Raw genomic sequence first — 21,000 nt, 5'->3', positions numbered from 1 at the left:
AACATTTCAAAAATGGCAATCACATAACATTTCATAATTATTTTTTTCTGCTGCTAAATAATACACACAGTCAGGTCTGGAAATGTTTCTTTCTGTCACTCAGTCTTTTCAATCCAGAGCTGGTGGGGCTGGAGGTTTGGGGGGGGGGGGGGGGGACGGGGGTTGGCTCTTGGTCCCCTAAACCCACACTGTGGTATGTCCAGGACACAGAAATGAAATTCCTTTGTCTGTGATAAGGTTGAAAAAGTTGCAACCAGCCGATAATCGTTGCAGTCAGCACAAAGTTTTTCTTTGTTAAAGATAAATCGGTCCTTCAGCAAGGTAATTATGTTCCAAACAGTGAACACCGGTCTCCATTTGCAAACATCTTTGGAAAACATTGACCAAACCGGTAACATAGTATAACATCAATCACCCTTTCTTTAATCACTATACGAATACGAAGTGCAAAATAAACAACAATCACTGCTTAATAAACAGTAATCAGGGAGAAAAATGCTTTTGTAATACACTTCAATGCAAAATTAAAATGAAACTGATTAGTTGATTAATCAATTGATTAATCGATTAATTGATTCTAAAAATATTCGATAGTGATAGCACTACACATTACCATATTATAATACTTCACAATTTAGCATTCCCATATGCCATATTACTGCAGTTTACTGCTTCTCTGCATCTGCCAATAAACATTTCACTGTAATGACATAGTTGTATCTAATCTGCACTATATGTTCATGAATATAGTAGACATTTATCTTTTAGTTTTTTTATGTTGAATTGTACCTTATATTTTAAATTCGGTGACATTTATATCTTATAAATGAAAAGTCATATCGCTTTCTGGGCACAATCATCTCCCCGGACCTAAAGTGGGAGCACAACACCACAGCCCTTCAGAAAAAGGCCCAGCAGAGGCTGTATTTTTTTTTGCGGCAGCTATGGAAATACAATCTGTCAAGAACTATGATGGTTCCGTTTTATACGGCCATTATTGAATCCATCCTCACAAAATCCATCATTATCTGGTTCCCGGCCAAGGCGGCAAGAGATCTTTCCAAGCTGCAGCGGGTGATTGGTTCTGCGGAGAAGGTGATCGGCTGCTTCCTGCCTTCCCTCAAGTCCTTGCACGACTCCAGGGCATTAAGGAGTGCAAGGAAGATTATTGCCGACCCTTCACACCCTGGTCATGGCCTCTTTACCTTGCTCCCTCTTGGGAGAAGGCTCCGTTTGTTCAAGGCGGTGAAAACACGGCACAGACAGAGCTTTGTCCCCTCAGCAGCCAGGCTAATCAATGACTCTGAACACCCCCCCCCTAACACACACACACACAGCCACTACCTAATGTTACTGACACAATGACATTGGCTTTCTACAGAGAGAGAGAGATTCCTATACTTACTCCTATATTTATTCCTATATATATTAACTAATTTCAACGTGCACTGTTTAATGTCTTTTGTCTGTTTGGTTTTGGGTACATATTGTAATGCCGCAACAATTTCCTATGTGTTTTGTTGGAAAAGTATCCTTAAGTTTTCCGCGTGTTTTGTAGATCAGAAATCAGAATGTAGATCGCTGAATCAGGTTTCCTTCAAAGTATTAATTTTCAGAATATTCGGGACACAGCGGGTTTATAAAAGCACAAACTGCTCCTCGCTTGCGTGCTCTCTCAGCGGACTCCCAATATTCTTATACTATCTTGACAACGCTTCCTTCACCCTTCCTTCACCCCTCCTCAGGATACGACGATACAGCCCCCCCCCCTTTTTTTTCTAAGCCCTGAGTTCAATACACATGACGACAGAAGGAAGCAGATAAGACTTTTACATTTTTACAGCATATCATTAAAACACATTGAGTTTAAACCCAGATACTGGCCCATTGATGTGGAACCAGACAAGGTCCTTTAAAAATGAGCATAAATTGTGACAGCACAGACACATCCACAGATCAAACACAGCTTTGCACAGGAAACCTTTTTTAACACACTCTCTTCCTCAGATAAGAGGAAAGAAAGAATCTTCCAACGTTCCGTCACATTTAGTACACTCATCAAGCTATACTGAGTAAGTTAATACAGTTATGACTACATCTAAACAGTTGTAACTAAAATCAAAAGTTATAATTAAATTGAAACGATAAAATGTCAACAGTTTCTACACAAATGGCTTAATAAACAATATTGAAATATTAATATAGCAATCTTAAAAAGCAATTTCAATTTATTTTGTAAGCTTATGTATATCGCCGATAGAGAAGTAATATAAGTCCAGCTCTGTACACAGTAAATTTTGTAGAGTAAATTTTACTCTGAAAAAGACTATTTCGGTCCCAGTCTAAACAGAGTCAACTTGATACTCGGAAGAGAGTAAAATAATCACACACACACACAAAAACCTCAAGAGTTGAGGAACAATCACAGAACCTTCAGGTTGGGAGACAGCCAACCTAAATACTGACCCATGCCACTCCTACTTGGTGTCAAGATATCACAGGTGTCAGGTGGAATCCTCGTATACCTCAATTTTTGGTCTCCTTTGGGACACATCAGCAATATCCATCCATCTATCCAAACATTTTTGTGACCGCTTATTCCTCACAAGGGTCGCGGCGGTGCTGCAGCCTATTCCAGCTCCCTTTGGGCAGTAGGTGGGGTACACCCTGAACTGGTTGCCAGCCAATCCAGGGCACACAGAGACGAACAATCAGTCACACTCACAATCACACCTAGGGACAATTTAGAGTGTTCAAATAACTTGTCATGCATGTCATTAGAATGTGGGAGGAAACCGAAGTACCTGGAGAAAACCCACACAGGCACGGGGAGGAACAAATGAACTCCACCCAGGAATGCCAAAGCTCAGACTCGATCTCACGTCATCTGCACTGGTAGGCGGACGTGCTAACCAGTCATCCACCACAGTATGTTGGCTAAAAATAAATCTAGCATTGTTCAAGTGGTAGAGTGGCTGTCTTCCATTCTTAAGGTTGTGGGATCGACTCTGAACCCTTGAGTGTTTTATTGTTGTTGTGTTTTTTATTTTTATTTTATTCTATTCCAGGTGTAAAGGTTTACTTTGTTTAGTGTGGGACCGAATATAGTCTTTTTAGAGTAAAATTTACAAAATGTACTGTGTAACAGCAACTTCTCACACATACAATAAACAGACAACAAAGTAAAACGAGAGCATCATTTTATAAGTTGAGAGCTTTCACGGTTGTGGTAGAGAAAGGTGGGTCCAAATACAGGTGTAATAAAAAAAAGGTATTTTATTTATTTAAAAAAAAGGTATTTTATTTATTTAAAAAAAAACAAGACAAAACATGGAATAAGAATGAACAGAACTTCAAAAAACAAGATTTTAAATGTAGTCTACTCTTAGCAAGCTGTGATGGTGATAGATGCCTCTCTGAAACTAAGTTACAAATAGTACCATGAGAGACTGCATTACACTGCATTATACACTTCGAAGTTTTGATTATTCCATTATACTTATGACAAGAAAGAGCCTTCTGAGAGTTGTTAAAGAAAGACTTACTATACACAGCGCGCGCGCACACACTCAAAAGAATAACATACCGCTATATGATTATTTGTCATACCCTCATTTAGGCTATCCTATAGGCACGAACTACTTCATGACGACTCGTTTCATTTAAAAATGATCTCCCTCTTTTTGAATCTACAATATAATGCACGCACTAAGCATTTATTTCCATGTCAACACTGCCTTTGTGTGCGTGCGTGCGTGTGCGTGCGCTGTGGATGTGCGGCTCATGCGCAGAGGTTCTCGTCAGACGCACGTGTATTTTGGGTACGCTCTGACGTCAAGAGCGCACACGCTTCATTCAACAGGCTACGAAAGTAAGTTATTTATAACCCGCAGCGTCTCCAGGTTGCTCTCCTTGAGTGTACACCAAGAAGAATCCAAAGCATCCTCCTCGTCGGAACTCAGGCGTCTGAATACACAAAAGCCGCGCTCAAGTGTGCTCATGTGCGTCCCACCATATCACAACAAAGGGTAGGCGCCCCGGCTGTAACCGAGGCGAGGTGTGGATGGCTCACAAAAGGGGTTGGGGGGGACAATCCCTCGTGAAGTTTGTATTTTGAATTGCTCGTTTTTTCCCATCCTGCTATGACACAGAGAGGCTGCCTGTGAGCATGCATGGGAAGCCTGTCTTCTGACCAGGTAAGACCAATCTATGATTATATTCAGTGTTCAAACAGAATTTCCCTTTGAACGTGTAACCGCCTCAGCATCCAAATAAATACTGTACTTAATATTCTAACAGGCAATAACCACTGATTGGCTAATAAAACAAGATTAGCTCTATAAATAGATGCCTAAAGGGATGGCGTGTGTATATTGTGTGGCCAGCTTCTACAAATATAGAAGCATTACTGCTTTTATTTCACTTGATGATTTTAGCTGATTCAATTTATTATTTTTCACTATTACTGTGACAGAAACAGATATGTTTGCATAATCACTACTGCTGGCTCTTATTGACAACATCTTCGATTTATGTTTTGTATCATCTGTGTCAAGAGTCTTTCATCATTTAATTTTTGTGATAGTCCAACTGCCACCTGCTGGTGTTTCCTCAGCATGACAACACATTTTTAATGTGTACTGTACTTTTGATTTTGTTCCCTTCAAAGCTGTAAAGTCTACACAGAGAAAAGCTGTGCTTGCTGGGGCGATGGCTGACATTCTGGAGCTGCGCACAGACGGGAACTCGCTCCTGAAAGCGGTGTGGCTCAGACGCTTGAGGCTCACCAGACTCCTCCTGGAGGGCGGCGCGTACATCAATGAGAGCAATGAACGTGGCGAGACGCCCCTAATGGTGGCCTGCATATCGACGCACAGTGATCAGCAGAGCGTCAGCAAGTCCAAGCTGGTCAAATATTTGCTGGACAACCAGGCAGACCCCAACATACAAGACAAAGGAGGCCGGAGTGCCCTGATGCATGCCTGCGTCCACAAGGCGGGACACGAGGTGGTGGCCCATCTGCTGAACAACGGGGCTGATCCCAGCCTGGAGGACAGGTGCGGGGCTTCTGCACTAGTTTATGCCATCAATGCAGACGAAAAGCAAACGTTGAAGCTGCTCCTGGATGCTTGCAAAGCTAAAGGCAAAGAGGTTATTATTATCACCACCGATAAGTCGCCATCTGGCACCAAAACTACCAAACAGTATCTAAATGTTCCTCCGTCTCCAGAGCTGGCTGAAAAGGCCTCCCCGGCATACTGCACCTCGCCTTCTGATATCGACATCGCTGCATCTCCCACGATTGAGCAAAAGCAACAAAATACTGTCTTCAGTTTCCAGACTAAGTTGAAAACATCCTGCTCAGCCAACACACTGGCCAACGGGCCCACGTCACCCACGCGGCGCTTCATGAGCCACAAGCGAGCGCGTTTACCTCAGCTGAAGCGTCTGCAGTCGGAGCCGTGGGGGCTGATAGCGCCCTCCGTTTTGGCCGAACGGGCGAACAGCCATGACGAAAGCAAGAAGGCCAGCTCGGACAAGGACATGGTGGCGGGTGTGAACGGCCTGACTCTGAGCAAAAGGGCCACTTTGTCTCGGCAAAACAGCGTGGACGGCAAAGAAAGCACTTTCCCACTGGTGGGCGAGCAAGGATGCAAAATGACAATCTCGATGTCAGTTCCCCCGACCTCGAAAGCAGCCTACGAAAGATCGCTGGGTCAGCACCAGCCCCTGGCACGACGCAGCACCGTGCCTGCCGAGCAGGAGAGTGCTAGCGTCGGGCACCCCAGTCTCAGAGATAACTTGCACAAGAGGCGACACGGGAACGACCACTACGACTCAGACTTGCAGCTCTACTCTGACTCAGTCATTCTGGACTCCCCAAAGGTGCCAGTGGAGCGAAAGAAACTGAACACTTCCCCTCTGGCCATGTTAACCAGCTCCAGAGAGTCCCTCGACAGCAACGCAAGTACGTCCTCACCCAGCACCGTACGCCGGCATCCACCGGGCCTCTTGGAGAGGAGAGGCTCCGGCACCTTGCTCCTAGATCACATCTCCCACACCAGGCCGGGCCACCTGCCCCGACTCAATGTCAACCCCAACCCTCCCATTCCTGACATTGGCGCCAGTAGCAAGCCATCCTCGCCTTTGGCAAGTGGTATTCGATCCTTAGCACCAGTAGCACCAAACACACCAAAGAGAGGCGGGCTTAAGTGCAAGAAGAAGCTTGTGAGAAGGCATTCTATGCAAGTGGAGCAGATGAAGCAGCTGTCTGACTTTGAGGAGTTAGCTCATTAGTCACTAGGGGTGTTTATGCAGCATTTTTAGTGTTAACAGCCTACACTCCAGAGGTGGCAAATCCAGGTCCAGAAAATAAGAACCCTGCCACAGCTTGGCTGTAGCCATTGATGCTAGCTAGCTAGGGCTACACTCTAAAAAGAGAAAGTAGTAACACACGTTTAAATTAAGTTAATCCAAAGTAAATATATTACATTAATTAAATTAATCCAAAGTAAATATAATATGTTCAATTATTAGTTAATTAAACTTAATATTAGGGATGTTCGATACCACTTTTTTTTATGACCGACACCGTTACGCAAATTAAATTAACTCATTAACTCACAGCCATTTTCACTGAAGCAACCCCCTTCGCTCCCGGCTGTTTTACTGGATTTTGACTGATTTTGCAAGGCCCACAGAAAATTGTGTTCTATTGCTATAAAAACATGGAACCTACCAAAATAAAGATTAGAGTCTCTTCTTTCATCAGAAAAAAACATATTTCTATCAGTTTTTGTTTTTCAGCATTAGCATTAGAATATAGCTAAATTTCATCATTATTTACAAATCTGTTTAGAACTGTGGGTAAATCAGCTTGTTTGCAACATTGCCATGGTTGATCTCTTATAATCTGCTGCCAACTGCTGGCCGTTTTTTGTAATAACTTCCATTGCTTTAAGCGACCTGTTCAGGTCAGAGGCTGCATCAAAGCCTTCTGTATGCTCTAGCATTAAAAAACACACACACAAAAAACAACATATAAATTATTTCTTTGGGACACTTAAAACATTTAAAATAGAACATATTTATACATTTTTGGGAGCAAATGAGCTAATGGCAATTATATTTTTTAATTTGCATAGAGCACACAATAAAACGAATTTCCAAAAATAGATCAATAAAATGAAACAAATAAAATAGATATATATAAATATCTGGTTGTACAACTTCCTTTTAAGGAATACAGTAAAGTATTAAGAATTCCTCAAGCTGTTTAGTGTGTAATGTTTAATTATATCTTGTTTTGAAATCCGTGCTTTTAATTTGCTCATAGCAGTGCAGTAGTCAATGACAATATACTATATAATATCCCAAAAATGTCTGCACTTCAGAGCTAATTAAATTGTTGAGTACCACTGAAGACTATGTGCTCTCTTACTGGAGCCCCCTAAGGCGGTCAGTAAATGCAAAATAACCGTTTCAGCCTTTAGCTCCTCACCGAAAAACGGTCACAAGAGCGGGGCCGATACCAGTATCGATAACCGTCGTGAGTACCGATACCGTGAAATGTGTCCTGGTATCGGTACTCGCCCATCCCTACTTAATATACTCACTTTGGATTAACTTAATTCAATCGTGTGTTACCAATTGAAGCAATTTTATAAATTGGTCAACAATTCGGTTTAATCTTAAATTGGTTAATTATTTCTCTTTTTAGAGTGTGCATTGTCGGGAAGTACATCCATGAGTAGTTCAGTTGTGTAGACTCACAGGCGTGTAGTTATCGAATAACGAACTGGAAAATGAAGTTACCACAGCAATATAGATATATTTCCTCCTTTTGTCGCTTCCCACCTTGAGGTTGATCTTTTGACACTATTTCTGCTTTAAATGTATTACAGTCTTGAATGTAAATGACAAGTAATGGCACGCACGCACGCAAGCACACAACCACAGACACACACACACAAATACACAAAGGAAATACCCCTGCATGGCGAGGTAATATGGAGGGACTGTGCACTTTGTGCATATGTAATTAATTGCCACTAACAACGGGCTTACTCTGGAGTCAAGATGTAGCGTTGGGTAAGAAATTTGACTGTAGCAAAATTGTGCAAAGTGCCTTCAAAATTGAAAATTGGGGCGGAAAGAGTGACTGGACATTTCCATCCATCCATCCATTTACTTTACTACCGCTTATCCGGTGTCGGGTCGCGTGCTCAGCGGCTTTAGTAGGGAAACCCAGACTTCCCTTTCCCTAGCCATTTCAACCAGCTCCTCTGGCGGGATTCCAAGCGCTCCAAGGCCAGCCGAGAGACACAGTCTCTCCAGCGTGTCCTGGGTCGTGGGACTCCCGCCAATGGGACATGCCCGTAACACCTCTCCAGGAGAAATCCAGGAAGCATCCAAACGAGATGCCCGAGCCACCTCAACTGGCTCCTCTCAACGTGGAGTCGTAGCTCATCCCTGAATCCCTCCCGGATGACTGAGCTTCTCACCCTATCTCTAAGGGAGAGCCCGGACACCCTGCGGAGGAAACTCATTTTGGTCGCTTGTATCCGGGATCTTGTTCTTTCGGTCACGACACACAGTTCGTGACCATAGGTGAGGGTAGGAACGTAGATCGACCAGTAAATCGAGAGCTTCGCCTTTTGGCTCAGTTCCTTCTTCACCACAACGGACCAATACAGAGTCCGCATCACTGCAGACGTTGCACCGATCCGCCTGTCGATCTCCTGCTCCATCCTGTCTTCACTCGGGAACAAAACAAGATACTTGAACTCCTCCCCTTGGGGCAGGATCTCATCCCCGACTCGGAGAGGGGACGCCACCCTTTTCCGACTAAGGACTATGGTCTCGGATTTGGAGGTGCTGATCTTCTGCTTCACACTCGGCTGCGAACCGCTCCAGTGACAGTTGGAGGTCATGGCTTGATGAAGCCAACAGCACCACATCATCTGCAAAATGCTGAGATGCAATACTGAGGCCACCAAACCGGAACCCCTCAGCGCTTTGGCTGGGCCTAGAAATTCTGTCCATAAAACTTATGAACAGAATCGGTGACAAAGGGCAGCCTAAGCAGAGTCCAACCCTCACTGAGAACGAGTCCGACTTACTGTCGGCAATGCGGACCAAACTCTGACGCCGGTCGTACAGGGACCTAACAGCCCAAATCAGGGGGCTCGGTACCCCGTACTCCCGAGGCAACCCCCGCAGGACTCCCCGAGGGACACGGTCGAACGCCTTGTCTTAATCCACAAAACACATGTAGGCTGGTTGGGCAAACTCCCATGCACCCTCGAGGACCCTGCCGAGGGTGTAGAGCTGGTCCACGGTTCCACGACTGGGACGAAAACCACCCCGGTCTGCCAATCCAGAGGCACTGTCCCTGATGTCCACGCGATGTTATAGAGGCGTGTCAACCATGACAGCCCCACAACATCCAGAGCCTTTAGGAGCTCTGGGCGGATCTCATCCACCCCCGGGGCCTTGCCACCGAGGAGCTTTCCAACCACCTCAGTAACTTCGACCCCAGAGATAGGAGAGCCCACCTCAGAATTGGAGGTCTTCAAAGTATTCTCTCCACTGACTCACAAAGTCCCGAGTTGAGGTCAGCAGCACCCCATCTCCACAATACACAGTGTTAATGGTGCACTGCTTTCCTCTCCTGCGACGCAGGATGGTGGACCAGAATTTCTTCAAAGCCGTCCGGAAGTCATCTTCCATGGCCTCACCGAACTCCTCTCATGTCCGAGTTTTTGCCTCAGGGACCGCAGAAGCTGCATTCCGCTTGGGCAGCCGGTACCTGTTAGCTGCCTCAGGAGTTCCACAGGCCAAAAAGGCCCAATACGACTCATTCAGCTTGACGGCATCCCTTACCGCTGGTGTCTACCAGCGGGTTCAAAGATTGCCGCCACGACAGGCACCGACAACCTTACGGCCACAGCTCAGATTGCCTGCCTCCATAATGGAGGCACGGAACATGGCCCACTTGAAGTCAATGTCCCCCGCCTCGCTCGGGACAAGAGAGAAGTTCTGCCGGAGGTGGGCGTTGAAACTCTTTCTGACAGGGGATTCCGCCAGACGTTCCCAGCAGACCCTCACAATACGTTTGGGTCTGCCAGGTCTGACCGGCATCTTGCCACCACCAGGTGGTGATCAGTTGACAGCTCAGCCACTCTCTTCACCCGAGTGTCCAAAAATGTGGCCGCAAATCCAATGACACGACAAGTCGATCACCAAACTGCGGCCTAGGGTGTCCTGGTGCCAAGTGCACATATGGACACCCCTATATTTAAACACGGTGTTCATTATGGACAATTTGTGATGAGCACAGAAGTCCAATAGCAGAACACCATTCTGGTTCAGTTCGGGGGGGGGGGGGTGGGTTCCTCCCAATCACGCCCCTCTATATCTTACTGTCATTGCCCACGTGAGCGTTGAAGTCCCCCAGCAGAACAAGGGAGTGCCAGAGGGAGCGCTCTTCAGCACACCGTCCAAGGACTCCAAAAAGGGTGGGTATTCCGAATTGCTGTTTGGTGCATATGCACATATAACAGTCAGGACCCGTCCCCCTACCCGAAGCCGGAGGGAGGCTACCCTCTCGTCTACCGGGGTGAACCCCAACGTACAGGCGCCAAGCCAGGCGGCAATAAGTATGCCCACACCTGCTCTGCGTCTCTCACCGTGGGCAACTCCAGAGTGGAAGAGAGTCCAACACCTCTCGAGATGATTGGTACCAGAGCCCAAGCCGTGTGTGGAGAAGAATCCGACTATATCTAGTCGGAATTTCTCTGCCTAACACACCAGCTCTGGCCCCGTCCCCACCAGAGAGGTAGCATTCCATACCCCAAGAGCTAGCTTCTGAAGCTTTGTGTGGTCCCTCACCTAGGACCTGTTTGCCATGGGTGACCCTGCCAGTCACAACATAGCTCCGAGGATCATTGGGACACGCAAACCCCTCCAACACGATAAGGTGATGACTCACGCAAGAGTGGCTGGACATTTGATGTATTAAAAACTATTTATAACAAATAAAAATGATTACAAACATTTTGGTCACAAAATGTGTTTTAGTTCATCATTAATGTTGGCCTCACGTGGAGTTAATAATATGCCTTAAAAAAAGCAGGTACAACGATATGTTTTGTGGTACTTTGTTGCAGAGGAGGATGAAAAGAAGGATAAATGTTGCCATTGTAACATTGTTACACATTACATTTTCACAGCACATGTACTTAGAATATTTAATTTCATTAAAGCCACATTGGTAATAACTTGGTGATCAAATGTCCTTTCACGCTTATGGCAATCAAATTTAAGATAATAAAAACTTCCATAATGTCTCCACATCTCATGTTTAAAATAAACACAACAATGTAATCGATTGTATTTTTGCACAGTTTATTGTATATTCAGAATAAATATCGATCTCTTGAGAATGCCTGATTTATTTACTCTTCCATGACGTAAAATGCTGAGTTGATCCCCAATTAGAAAGGAGACTTCCTCGACCCACTTGTAAATATTGTTTGAAGGCCAAATAGCCATTCAATAGAAATGGGAATTTCAGGAATCTGTACAGTTTAAGTTCAATATATTTCTTTTAAATGCCAAAAGCAATGACTTCTCGAGTTGATGGCCATTTGTTTTGATGTCTCCAGAGAGGAAGTGAGTCTGTTATCTGTACTGTATGTGTCATGTGTTTATGTAGTGACACCTACTGGCGAAATTTCACATTGATATTGAGTGTGCTGTGATTAAAAATCATGGAGGTCATACAAAGTTTAGATTTAGTCATTTTTGTGGGGGGTATACTAATTTTTACATCATCCTTATTTGAGTAAAAGTGAAAAAATTGTAATCTAATTTATAGTATTACCCTTACTTTCATGTTATAAGTTAACCAGATGTATATTACACTTGGTCTTGCCAACATTTTGAAATTTGTTTTGTGTTCATTGAGATATTGTTTAAAATGTTACTTTTCAAAGGGGGTGTACTCATTTACGCTGATATATATATAAATTAGAGCTGTCAAACAAATTTTTTAAAAATCTGATTAATCACATCTTAGAATTTTGATCAATCACGATTAATCACTTAATAAAAAAGGCTTTTTTATCCATACCCCCCCCCCCCCCCCCGCCAGATTTGAAGAGCATCTTCAACATTTTTTGATCTACTGCACACGCTCATCCTCCTCTTTTTCTAATCAATGAACTACTTGCATAATTTAAAATGGGGGAAAAAATTACCCCAATATTTTGACAAGAACAAATATTTTAAATGTCATACGAAAACATTTATTAAATGCTATACTTTAATACATGTAATTATGTTTATTGCTCAAACCTATGCTACCTTAAACGTAGCCATATATATATGTGTGTGTATATATATATATATATAAAACAGGTGTAGGTTTAGCATTTCAATGCATTGTTCTTTTTTTTTTTTATCAATTGTGTAGTCAAAGCTAAATTAAAAAGGGTTTTTGGTCAATTCATGTTGGCGCAAAAGTAAGTGAACCCTGAGCTGCATTGCTTAAAACAAGCAGTCAAGTAGATCAGGTAGGACAGATTGGTAGCTAAATTAACCACTGAAATGGACAAATGAAATGAGAGGATAAGCAAAGAAATTGTGCATCACTGACTGAAACAGAGACAAAACCACATCACTTTAGTCTTACACAGGTGAACCCATACAGGTCAGTCATGCTGAGAGGAAGAGAAATCTCAGGGGACCTCAGGAAGTGGGTAGTGACAGCACATCTGTCTGGGGAAAGCTATAAAGTCATCTAAAAAAAATTTAGCTTCATCATTCCACTGTGAAGCTGATCATCTGCAACTAGAGAACACTGAAAATTACCACAATCCAGCCTAGAAGTGGAGGATCTTCTAAAATATCAACAAGACCCACAAGACAAATGATAATTCAGGTGAAAGGTAACCTGTGCATCTTATCGAGGGGTTTGCAGACCTCTTTTGCTGCATCAGGGACACGTGCATGCTTCAAAAATCAGAAGAAAAGTCAATCGACAAGGCTTTCATGAAAGGCTTGCTAGGTAGAAGCCTCTGCTCACAAAAAAGATCAAAGCTGACCATCTCAACTTTGCCAGAGATTACCTGGACAAACCTGAAGCTTTTTGGAAGTCCCTGCTGTGGACAGATGTGAAGTCATGTTTGGTAAAAAGTAAACTTTGCATACCAGCAAAATAACCTTCTCCCTACAGTGAAGCAGGGAGGTGAGAATGTTAAGTTCTGGGCTGGCTTTTCATCCTCAGGACCTGGACAACTCCACATAGTCCAGGGAATCATCAATTCAGAGAAATATTGTGAAATCCTGGATCATAACCTGAAGCCGTTCTTTGTGAGGTCACAGCCTGGTAGACGATGGATCATGCAACATGATAATAATCCAAAACATTCCTGCAATACAACCAAGGAATGTCTGAAGAACAACAAGATTTATGTTATGGATGTGCCCAGTTAAAATACTGACTTAAATTACTTCATAATACTGTGGCGACCCCTGAAGCGGGCAGTTTATGCTAGATTCCCATCCAACCTCCTTCAATTGGGTGCATCTTGCAAGAAAGAGTGGCAAAAATCCCCCAAAATAGATGTCAAAGACTGATAAGTAACTAAAGAAAGTGTTTGGATGAAGTTATCATATCAAAAGGAGGTGCAATATCTAATTAAGTGAGAGGTTTACATACTTTTGCACCCATGAAATCTGAGTTTTTCTTAAATCATCAACTTTTGCTCAATAATGAATTACAATAATATAATTATTTTTGTTCAAGTCCATTATTTTCAATGTCAGCATTCGAGATTGGGGTATGACTAAACATTTAATAAGGTTATTTTAATATTTTATACAAAAAAATCTGACCATGCCTGCAGGGTTCACAAACTTTTGAGCAGCACTGTATATTCTGCCCCAAGTGGAGGATTTCAAGTATCTTGGGGTTTTGTTCATGAGTGAGGGCAGGATGGAGCGGGAGATCGACAGGCGGATCGGTGCAGTGTCTGCAGTGATGCGGACTCTGTATCGGTCCGTTCTGGTGAAGAAGGAGCGGAGCCAAAAGGCGAAACTCTCGATTTACTGGTCGATCTACGTTCCTACCCTCACCAATGGTCACGAACTGTGGGTCGTGACCGAAAGAACAAGATCCCGGATACAAGCGGCCAAAATGAGTTTCCTCCGCAGGGTGTCCGGGCTCTCCCTTAGAGATAGGGTGAGAAGCTCAGTCATCCGGGATGAGCTACGACTCCACGTTGAGTGGAGCCAGTTGAGGTGGCTCGGGCATCTGGTTCGGATGCCTCCTGGACGCCTCCCTGGAGAGGTGTTAATTGTGATAATTTATGTAATAATTAAAACATTTAAAAGTTTTTAGATGAGGTATTAGATCTTCCAAAAAAGCAACTCAAATTGTCCAAGATTGAAATTTTATTTATTTTACTCATGTACAAGATAAACAATTAGCAGAAATTCACAATCAACAGGAAAAAATAAAACACAAAAAACAACAACAAAGCAAAGTTTTTAAACTTTTGAAACAGAAGAGCCACAACGAAATCTCTGTCTCTCCTCTGAACAGACATGCAATCATTTCCTCTTCTTATAACACTCAATATTTTGGCTCCCTTACACACCTTTAAAACTGTTAATTGCTTCTCTTCATTGGATGTTATCCTACATTGGTGATCATCTTGTCTGGCGAACTTTAATATAATTCTGTGCCATTTTGCCAAACTCTAAAACAAATACTCGTTTATAACTATGCATATAAAATGTCATTTATATTGAGCACTGCGCATAACTTCTGTCTGTCTCAATCACGCAGCCCTAACAATATTGATCAATTTAGGCATGATCTCCTAAAGGTGCAGTGCTTGAAGGACTGTTATTTTCAGATATTATGCAAATGCAACTACAAAACACCAACCAGCTCAATCATTTATTTGCAGGTTTCATTTTCTTGTATTATCACTCCTGTCCGAATCCCTCTGTCTCCTCAATAGCAAACATTAGTTTCTCTCGTAGCTGCTCCAAACTTCTGTAAGGCGGTAGATCCAAGCGATTAAAGCTATGGAGTAAATAAAGAAGCAAAGGTAATTATTTAACAAAATTAGCTAAAATTAAGACGCTTCTTGGTGTTGGTGAACTATTTTTGTAGCAAAGGGAGTAATGCCGAGCTCAAACTACACTGCTTTTTTGTCTTTCACGACAGTTGCACTGTCAGATTACCCGAAAAAATTGCTCTGTGTCGTGGATCGGACGTGTAGTCACACTACAAGTTTGAAAGTGACAATACCCCACCCGATCATCACCCAAGAGCACCGCGTTGGCAGTGGTTGTCGGGGAGGCGGGACAAAAAAAGAGGCAGGACAGGGAGCGTTTGAATGGAGCACGCGGCCGTCCCACTCTGCATAAACATGAGCGCATTGCTCGCGCTCCCTGCTCAGTAGTGTTTAAAATGTGATTTAGCAGCCAATTAGTACTGTATTTTAATTTATTTACATGTGTCAGGGTAATATAGCCTATTTTGTTAATTAATTTGGGGATGACATATTGTTTTATTCTTTTATCAAACACTGACATATTATATTGTGTTATTGAGTAATTTCTATACTGCTTAAATATTTCTTTGTATTTGACTTGTTTTAGTACGGTGCATTTGATACGCACATTCACTCCAAACTGTCCTTCGAGGGGGTAAAAAAAAGATGAATAGCGGAGAGGCTATCAAGGCCATCTATAAAAAGATATACGTTTGTCCCAAAGACGTGATCGATCCTCACTAAATATGTGCCCATCACTACTTTTACCAAATCTCTGAAATTATTAGGGTTAGTCAGTGTGTGATTGGCGTTTCACTCCCTCTCGCTATTGGTCAATTCTGTGGAACCAAAAGGACGATGACATAGGTATGTCACACTGCGACAAGATGAGCGATAATACTAACATGATAAGACTTTCGCGGTGGTGGTTGTGAAGCGTCCAAGACACCAGGTGACTAATCGTTGAACGTGTCACACTACACGGGTGACACTATGTCAAGACTCAAAATCGCTCCGTTTGTCTTCACTACGTCTGTCGGGCTATTTTCTTGTAGTCTGACCAGGGCATAATAATAATTATGACGGATTAACCATATCCATTTTTTCTATTCTGTTTGTCCAGAATCCTACAACAATATAGCCAAGAATGAATGTGCCGGAACTCCAGTACTATTCTCTAATGTTCACCAGTGTTTTGGGTTCTTACCATGTGTGGCTTCTTGGAAGCCAAGTCTCCTTCCCCACTTTGTCTATGCAGAACTTCTGGGGACCATTACTTCCTGCAAGTAAAACAAAAGAAAAAAAAGAAGCAAAATTATGTACTACATCTTTTGATACATAACATCAATATGAATATGTAATATGATTATGTACAACTTAAGACTTGACTCAATCGAATGTTGACTAACTCTCAATACCGCCACCAAAAGGCCCAATACTCCTTCAGCTTGATGGCATCCTTTATTGCTAGTGTCTACCAACGGCTACTTACGGCCACAGCTCCGGTCAGCCGCCTCAACAATCGAAGTACAGAACATGGTCCACTTGTACTCAATGTTCCTCGCCTCCCCCGGGACATGGGCGAGGTTCTGCCAGGTGGGAGTTGAAACTCCTTCAGGGGACTCTCCACATTCCTAGTAGACCTTCACAACACGTTTAGGTCTGCCAGGTTGGACAAGCATCTTCCCCACCATCGGAGCCAACACACCACCAGGTGGTGATCAGTTACCGGCTCCGCCTTTCTCTTCACACAAGTGTCCAAGATATGCGGCCACAAGTTCCCAAAACAACCACATTGTCCAGGGTTCACCCATTTCGGTCCTCGAGGTCCGGAGTCCTGCAGGTTTTAGATGTTTCCGCCCACTAGCACACCTGATTTATATAATTAATTCACCAGCATGCCTGATAATGATCTTGATCTTTAGTATTAGGTATGTTGGTAGGCGGAAACATCTAAAACCTGCGGGACTCCGGACCTCGCGGGCCGGAATTGGTGAACCCTGACATAGTCTATCATCAGACTTCGGCCTACCGTGTCCTGGTGCCAAGTGCACGTATGAACACCCTTATGTTTGAACATGGTGTTTTGCTATGAACGACGCATGACAAGCATATAGTTCTAATCTGGTGGGTGTTCCTCCCATGTACGCCCCTTCGAGGTCTCATTGTCATTGCCCACGTGAGCATTGGATTATCCCAGCAAAATGATGGGGTCCCCAGCAGGAGTCAGGACCTGTCCCGCCACCCGAAGGCAGAGGGAAGCCAGTCCAATCCCTCTCAAGAGGACTGGTACCAGAGCAAAAATTGTGTGTCAAGGTGAGCCCAACTATGTCTAGCCAGAACTTCTTGACCTTGACACAAGCTTGGGCTTCTGCCCTGCCAGGGAGGTGACTCTCCCTCGAGCCAGGTTCTGTGGCCGGGGACCGCCTTCGGCCATCACTAAGCTCACACTGCACCCGAGCCCTATGGTCTCTCTCACAGGTGGTGAGTCCATGACATGGGGAACTCACCACCCGGCCCAATGGGTACAGACCCAGACCCCAGGTGCTCGTCTTTGAGTCCTTGGCCTGGCTCCAAATGGGGGCAGTAGCAGAAAGCCTACCTACATTAGGTCTAAATGTTTCTTTCCTACGGACCTTTTACTTGTCTCTGTTTCCACAGTGTTTATTCTCATGGGGATCTGTTGATTATGTCTGGATCAACATACTTTCTGATCCAAGGAAGCGTTAAAATGCTCAAAAGTGAAATTAAAATAAATAAGACACAAAAAAACACATCGTGCTAAAGTGGGTCAACTGAAATAAAACATCTTATGTTTCAATCTGCCACTTGTTTTAAGATTTCTTGCTTGTCCATTTTGTTCTCTATACCTGGATAGCATCTTCTGATTCCCACTTCTCTGGAATGCCAGGAGGCTCTTGAAAGACTTAAACAGTTTTATTTTTTTGTGTGTAGAAGCATAAGGATAATTATTTGCTCAGTAAAACAGATGCCTGCATATAATGAGTCATCTACAGATGCTAAAATAAACTTATATAAAGGCATGATTCTCAAATGAGCATCAGAGGTTGTTTGGTACTCATTTTTTTCACTCCCGACCCACTCATGGCTGAACTTAAAAACCTCAGGTACATCTGGGCAAGGTTTGTTGTATGTGTAGATATGTAGATGTAAAGTTTTTTTCAGTTTTATTTCTATTTCCTAATTACAACAACATTCTTATATTGGTGTGACAACAATGTCAGCTTATTGAAACAATACAATATACTTTTTTGTAAAAAATACATTAAATTCATATTTAACATAACCATTGCATGTTCCATTCGAAAAACAAATTGCCCTCCTCTGACTTGCAGTATGTCTGTGATCAGCTAGCTTACTTATCACCGTTGTCCACCCTTTTTTTGCACCACGGATGTATAAGGACATAATTTTGGACCATCAAAGCTACGGCGCAGCGATATGGACAGAAAACCACACAGCTCTCCTGCACATGCTTCCCCAACTCTACTTGGCCAAGCTTTAACGCACTCTGCGTTCCCAGCTCTGAACCTCCAGGCGAGCTATCAGGGGCTGCCGCCTACATCCAGGCTCAGCCGCAACCAGCCCGAAGCGGTGCACTTGGAATTTAGAGCTTTTACGCATGAAGACAAACAGGCGCCTTCCGTCTTCACTCGCTGCCACTGAGGGACTCCTGGTTAGTTTATTTTCCAGTGGGTCAAAGGAGAAGAGTTGGGAGGCAGTTGGTGCCTCGGCCGAGCCCGGGGGCCACAACATAGGCTGCGGGCTGCGTGCGGGAGAAGGGGTCTTCCAAAGGCAGTGCTCGGTGGAACAGAGAATCGAGGGGGTGGAGCGCTCGGCGGCGGGGTAACCCGCTCTTGATCGATGGCGAAGCAATGCTCATAAGACAGATACGTTCCAAGTGCCGATAATCAATGTGCCCTGCAATTTATTCAATATATGTATTGAAAATATTGAATGAAAATCATACTCCAATAAATGTTCAAAAAATATTTCGAAGACATTAACTCATTCAATCCCAGCCATTTTCACGAAAATAATCTCCTTCACTCCCGGCTGTTTTACTCGATTTTGACTGATTTTGAAAGGCCCACAGAATATTGTGTTCTATTGCTATAAAAATTACCAAAATAAAGATTTAAGTCTCTTCTTTCATCAGGGAAAAATATATAATTATATCTGTTTCCATTTTGCAGTAATTAGCATTAGAATATAGCTAAGTTTCATCATTATTCACAAATCTATTTAGAATTCTGAGTAATTTTGTTTTTTTGCGACATGGTCCTGGTTCATTTCCTATGCTCTGCTGCCACCTGCTGGCCGTTTGTGTAATAACTACCATTTCTTCAACCGTTCTTTGCAGTTGAGAGGCTGCATCAAAGCTTTTATTTTGAAGTTCCCTTTCGGGAGCAATCGTTTGTGGCAGCTGACTCGACTTCAAATTGACACTGGACTGTTCTAGCCTTTAGGACACTAAACCACACAGATAGACTGGAGCACAATATTCAACATCACTGGCGCACCGCTTATGTGCAGCCCTGATTATAATTGTATTGCTTCTAGCTCTAGTAACTGCACAACACAACCTTTTTTTGCATACGTCAGCTGAACCAAATTAAAATTCCCAGTTCCACATGATTGACAAAAAAATCTTCAGAGCTGTGTGAACCTGTACCAATAAGCTCAGAGAAGCCTCCAACAGGCAGACGACAGGTCCCTGTAACAAACTGAAGAAGACGGATTCTCTTCTCGTTGTCCATCTCTTTCACCACCTGGAGGAACACGAACACTTGATCTTACTAACAATTGGCACCATGAGTCACACAATAACAGTTATCACATCCTTACTCATAAGACACCTATTGAGTTTTTGTAATTACAAAATATGTAGAAAGTGAAATAGGATAAGGGAATAGCTCCTTGCACACACCTGCCAGAACCAGTGGATCTGTTTGGTGTTCTTGGTATAATGTCGGTAGATGGTGTTCTTCTGCCAGTCCACCAAATCAATCTCCTGCATCCCACACAGCATTAGCTGACAAAGCAAAGCAGATAAATTAGTCCGCCAACAGAAGGTATGTGTGTGGTTTAAAACGTACAGTATTTGTCGGCTCTTTTTGTAATTTTGATCAACATGTTTTAGTGTGTATATGGCAAATACAAAATCTTGAATCATGAATTTGCCAAAATAAGCTCAGACAAAAACAAGTGGAAGTGGAATGCTATTATTATCCACCACTACTTAAATATGGTCTATGTACACATAATAGTCTAAACATGGTATAGCGATTAATACTGTAGTTGTGGAATAAGAATTAAGAAAACAAATCTACTGTTTACAGCCATCCAAGAAGGCTGACATAATGCAGCACTGCCACTTGCTGTTGACTAAAAATTGACAAAGTGCCTACAAGCCCGATAACAGGTGACTTCACTTGAATTCCGCTTCAAATATGAGGGAAGATTTGGTGTGGCCTCACCTCCAACTCCTTCTCATCAAAGTAGCGAAGCCATTCCAGAGGAACTACCTCATTGAAGCCCTCCAAAAAGGCTTTGGTTTGTTCCTCTACCCCACGTGTGAACCTCCAGTCTGTAAGTAAGCTGAAGCAAAGAGAAACATTGTATTTTTAGGGTTTAAATGGCTACCATTTAGATGATTCATTCTGAGTATAATGTCGAGATGTCGCCGGTTATTTTTGAAACCAAATCCAACCCATCTATCCATCCATTTTCTTAACCGCTTAGTCCTCACAAGGGTCGCGGGGGGCGCTGGAGCCTATCCCAGCTAGCTTCGGGCAGTAGGCGGGGTACACCCTGAACTGGTTGCCAGCCAATCGCAGGGCACACAGAGACGAACAACCATCCACACTCACAATCACACATATGGACAATTGAGAGTATTAAA

At 43.3% G+C, this 21,000-nt stretch overlaps 2 protein-coding genes across 6 annotated transcripts in view; one reads left to right on the top strand and one right to left on the bottom strand.

Moving 5' to 3' along the window:
* The first annotated feature begins 3,784 nt into the window (after window positions 1-3,784).
* ankrd34c (ankyrin repeat domain 34C) lies at window positions 3,785-11,714 on the top strand. Its single transcript, XM_086074728.1, has 2 exons — window positions 3,785-4,196; window positions 4,670-11,714. Exon 2 carries the CDS (start codon window positions 4,711-4,713, stop codon window positions 6,295-6,297), a length of 1,587 nt encoding a protein of 528 aa, XP_085930854.1. The 5' UTR covers window positions 3,785-4,196; window positions 4,670-4,710; the 3' UTR covers window positions 6,298-11,714.
* A 2,728-nt stretch (window positions 11,715-14,442) lies between these two features.
* Window positions 14,443-21,000, bottom strand: part of wwp2 (WW domain containing E3 ubiquitin protein ligase 2) — a 119,967-nt gene continuing 113,409 nt past the window's right edge. For all 5 annotated transcript variants that reach the window (XM_086072599.1, XM_086072597.1, XM_086072600.1 and 2 more), the window contains 5 exons: window positions 20,576-20,696; window positions 20,026-20,130; window positions 19,771-19,867; window positions 16,282-16,354; window positions 14,443-15,100 (listed from right to left, as the gene is read on the bottom strand). In XM_086072599.1, coding sequence (XP_085928725.1) covers window positions 15,001-15,100; window positions 16,282-16,354; window positions 19,771-19,867; window positions 20,026-20,130; window positions 20,576-20,696 — 496 coding nt within the window. In that variant the 3' untranslated portion in view covers window positions 14,443-15,000. The remainder of the gene's footprint in view (window positions 15,101-16,281; window positions 16,355-19,770; window positions 19,868-20,025; window positions 20,131-20,575; window positions 20,697-21,000) is intronic.

This window comes from Leptonotus elevatus, chromosome 4 (genome assembly GCF_054856555.1).
Source record: "Leptonotus elevatus isolate MCC_2025b chromosome 4, RoL_Lele_1.0, whole genome shotgun sequence".
In the NCBI taxonomy this organism is placed as follows: Eukaryota; Metazoa; Chordata; class Actinopteri; order Syngnathiformes; family Syngnathidae; genus Leptonotus; species Leptonotus elevatus.
Note: the sequence above shows the minus strand (reverse complement) of the source record. Positions and strands in the feature narration are given on the sequence as shown.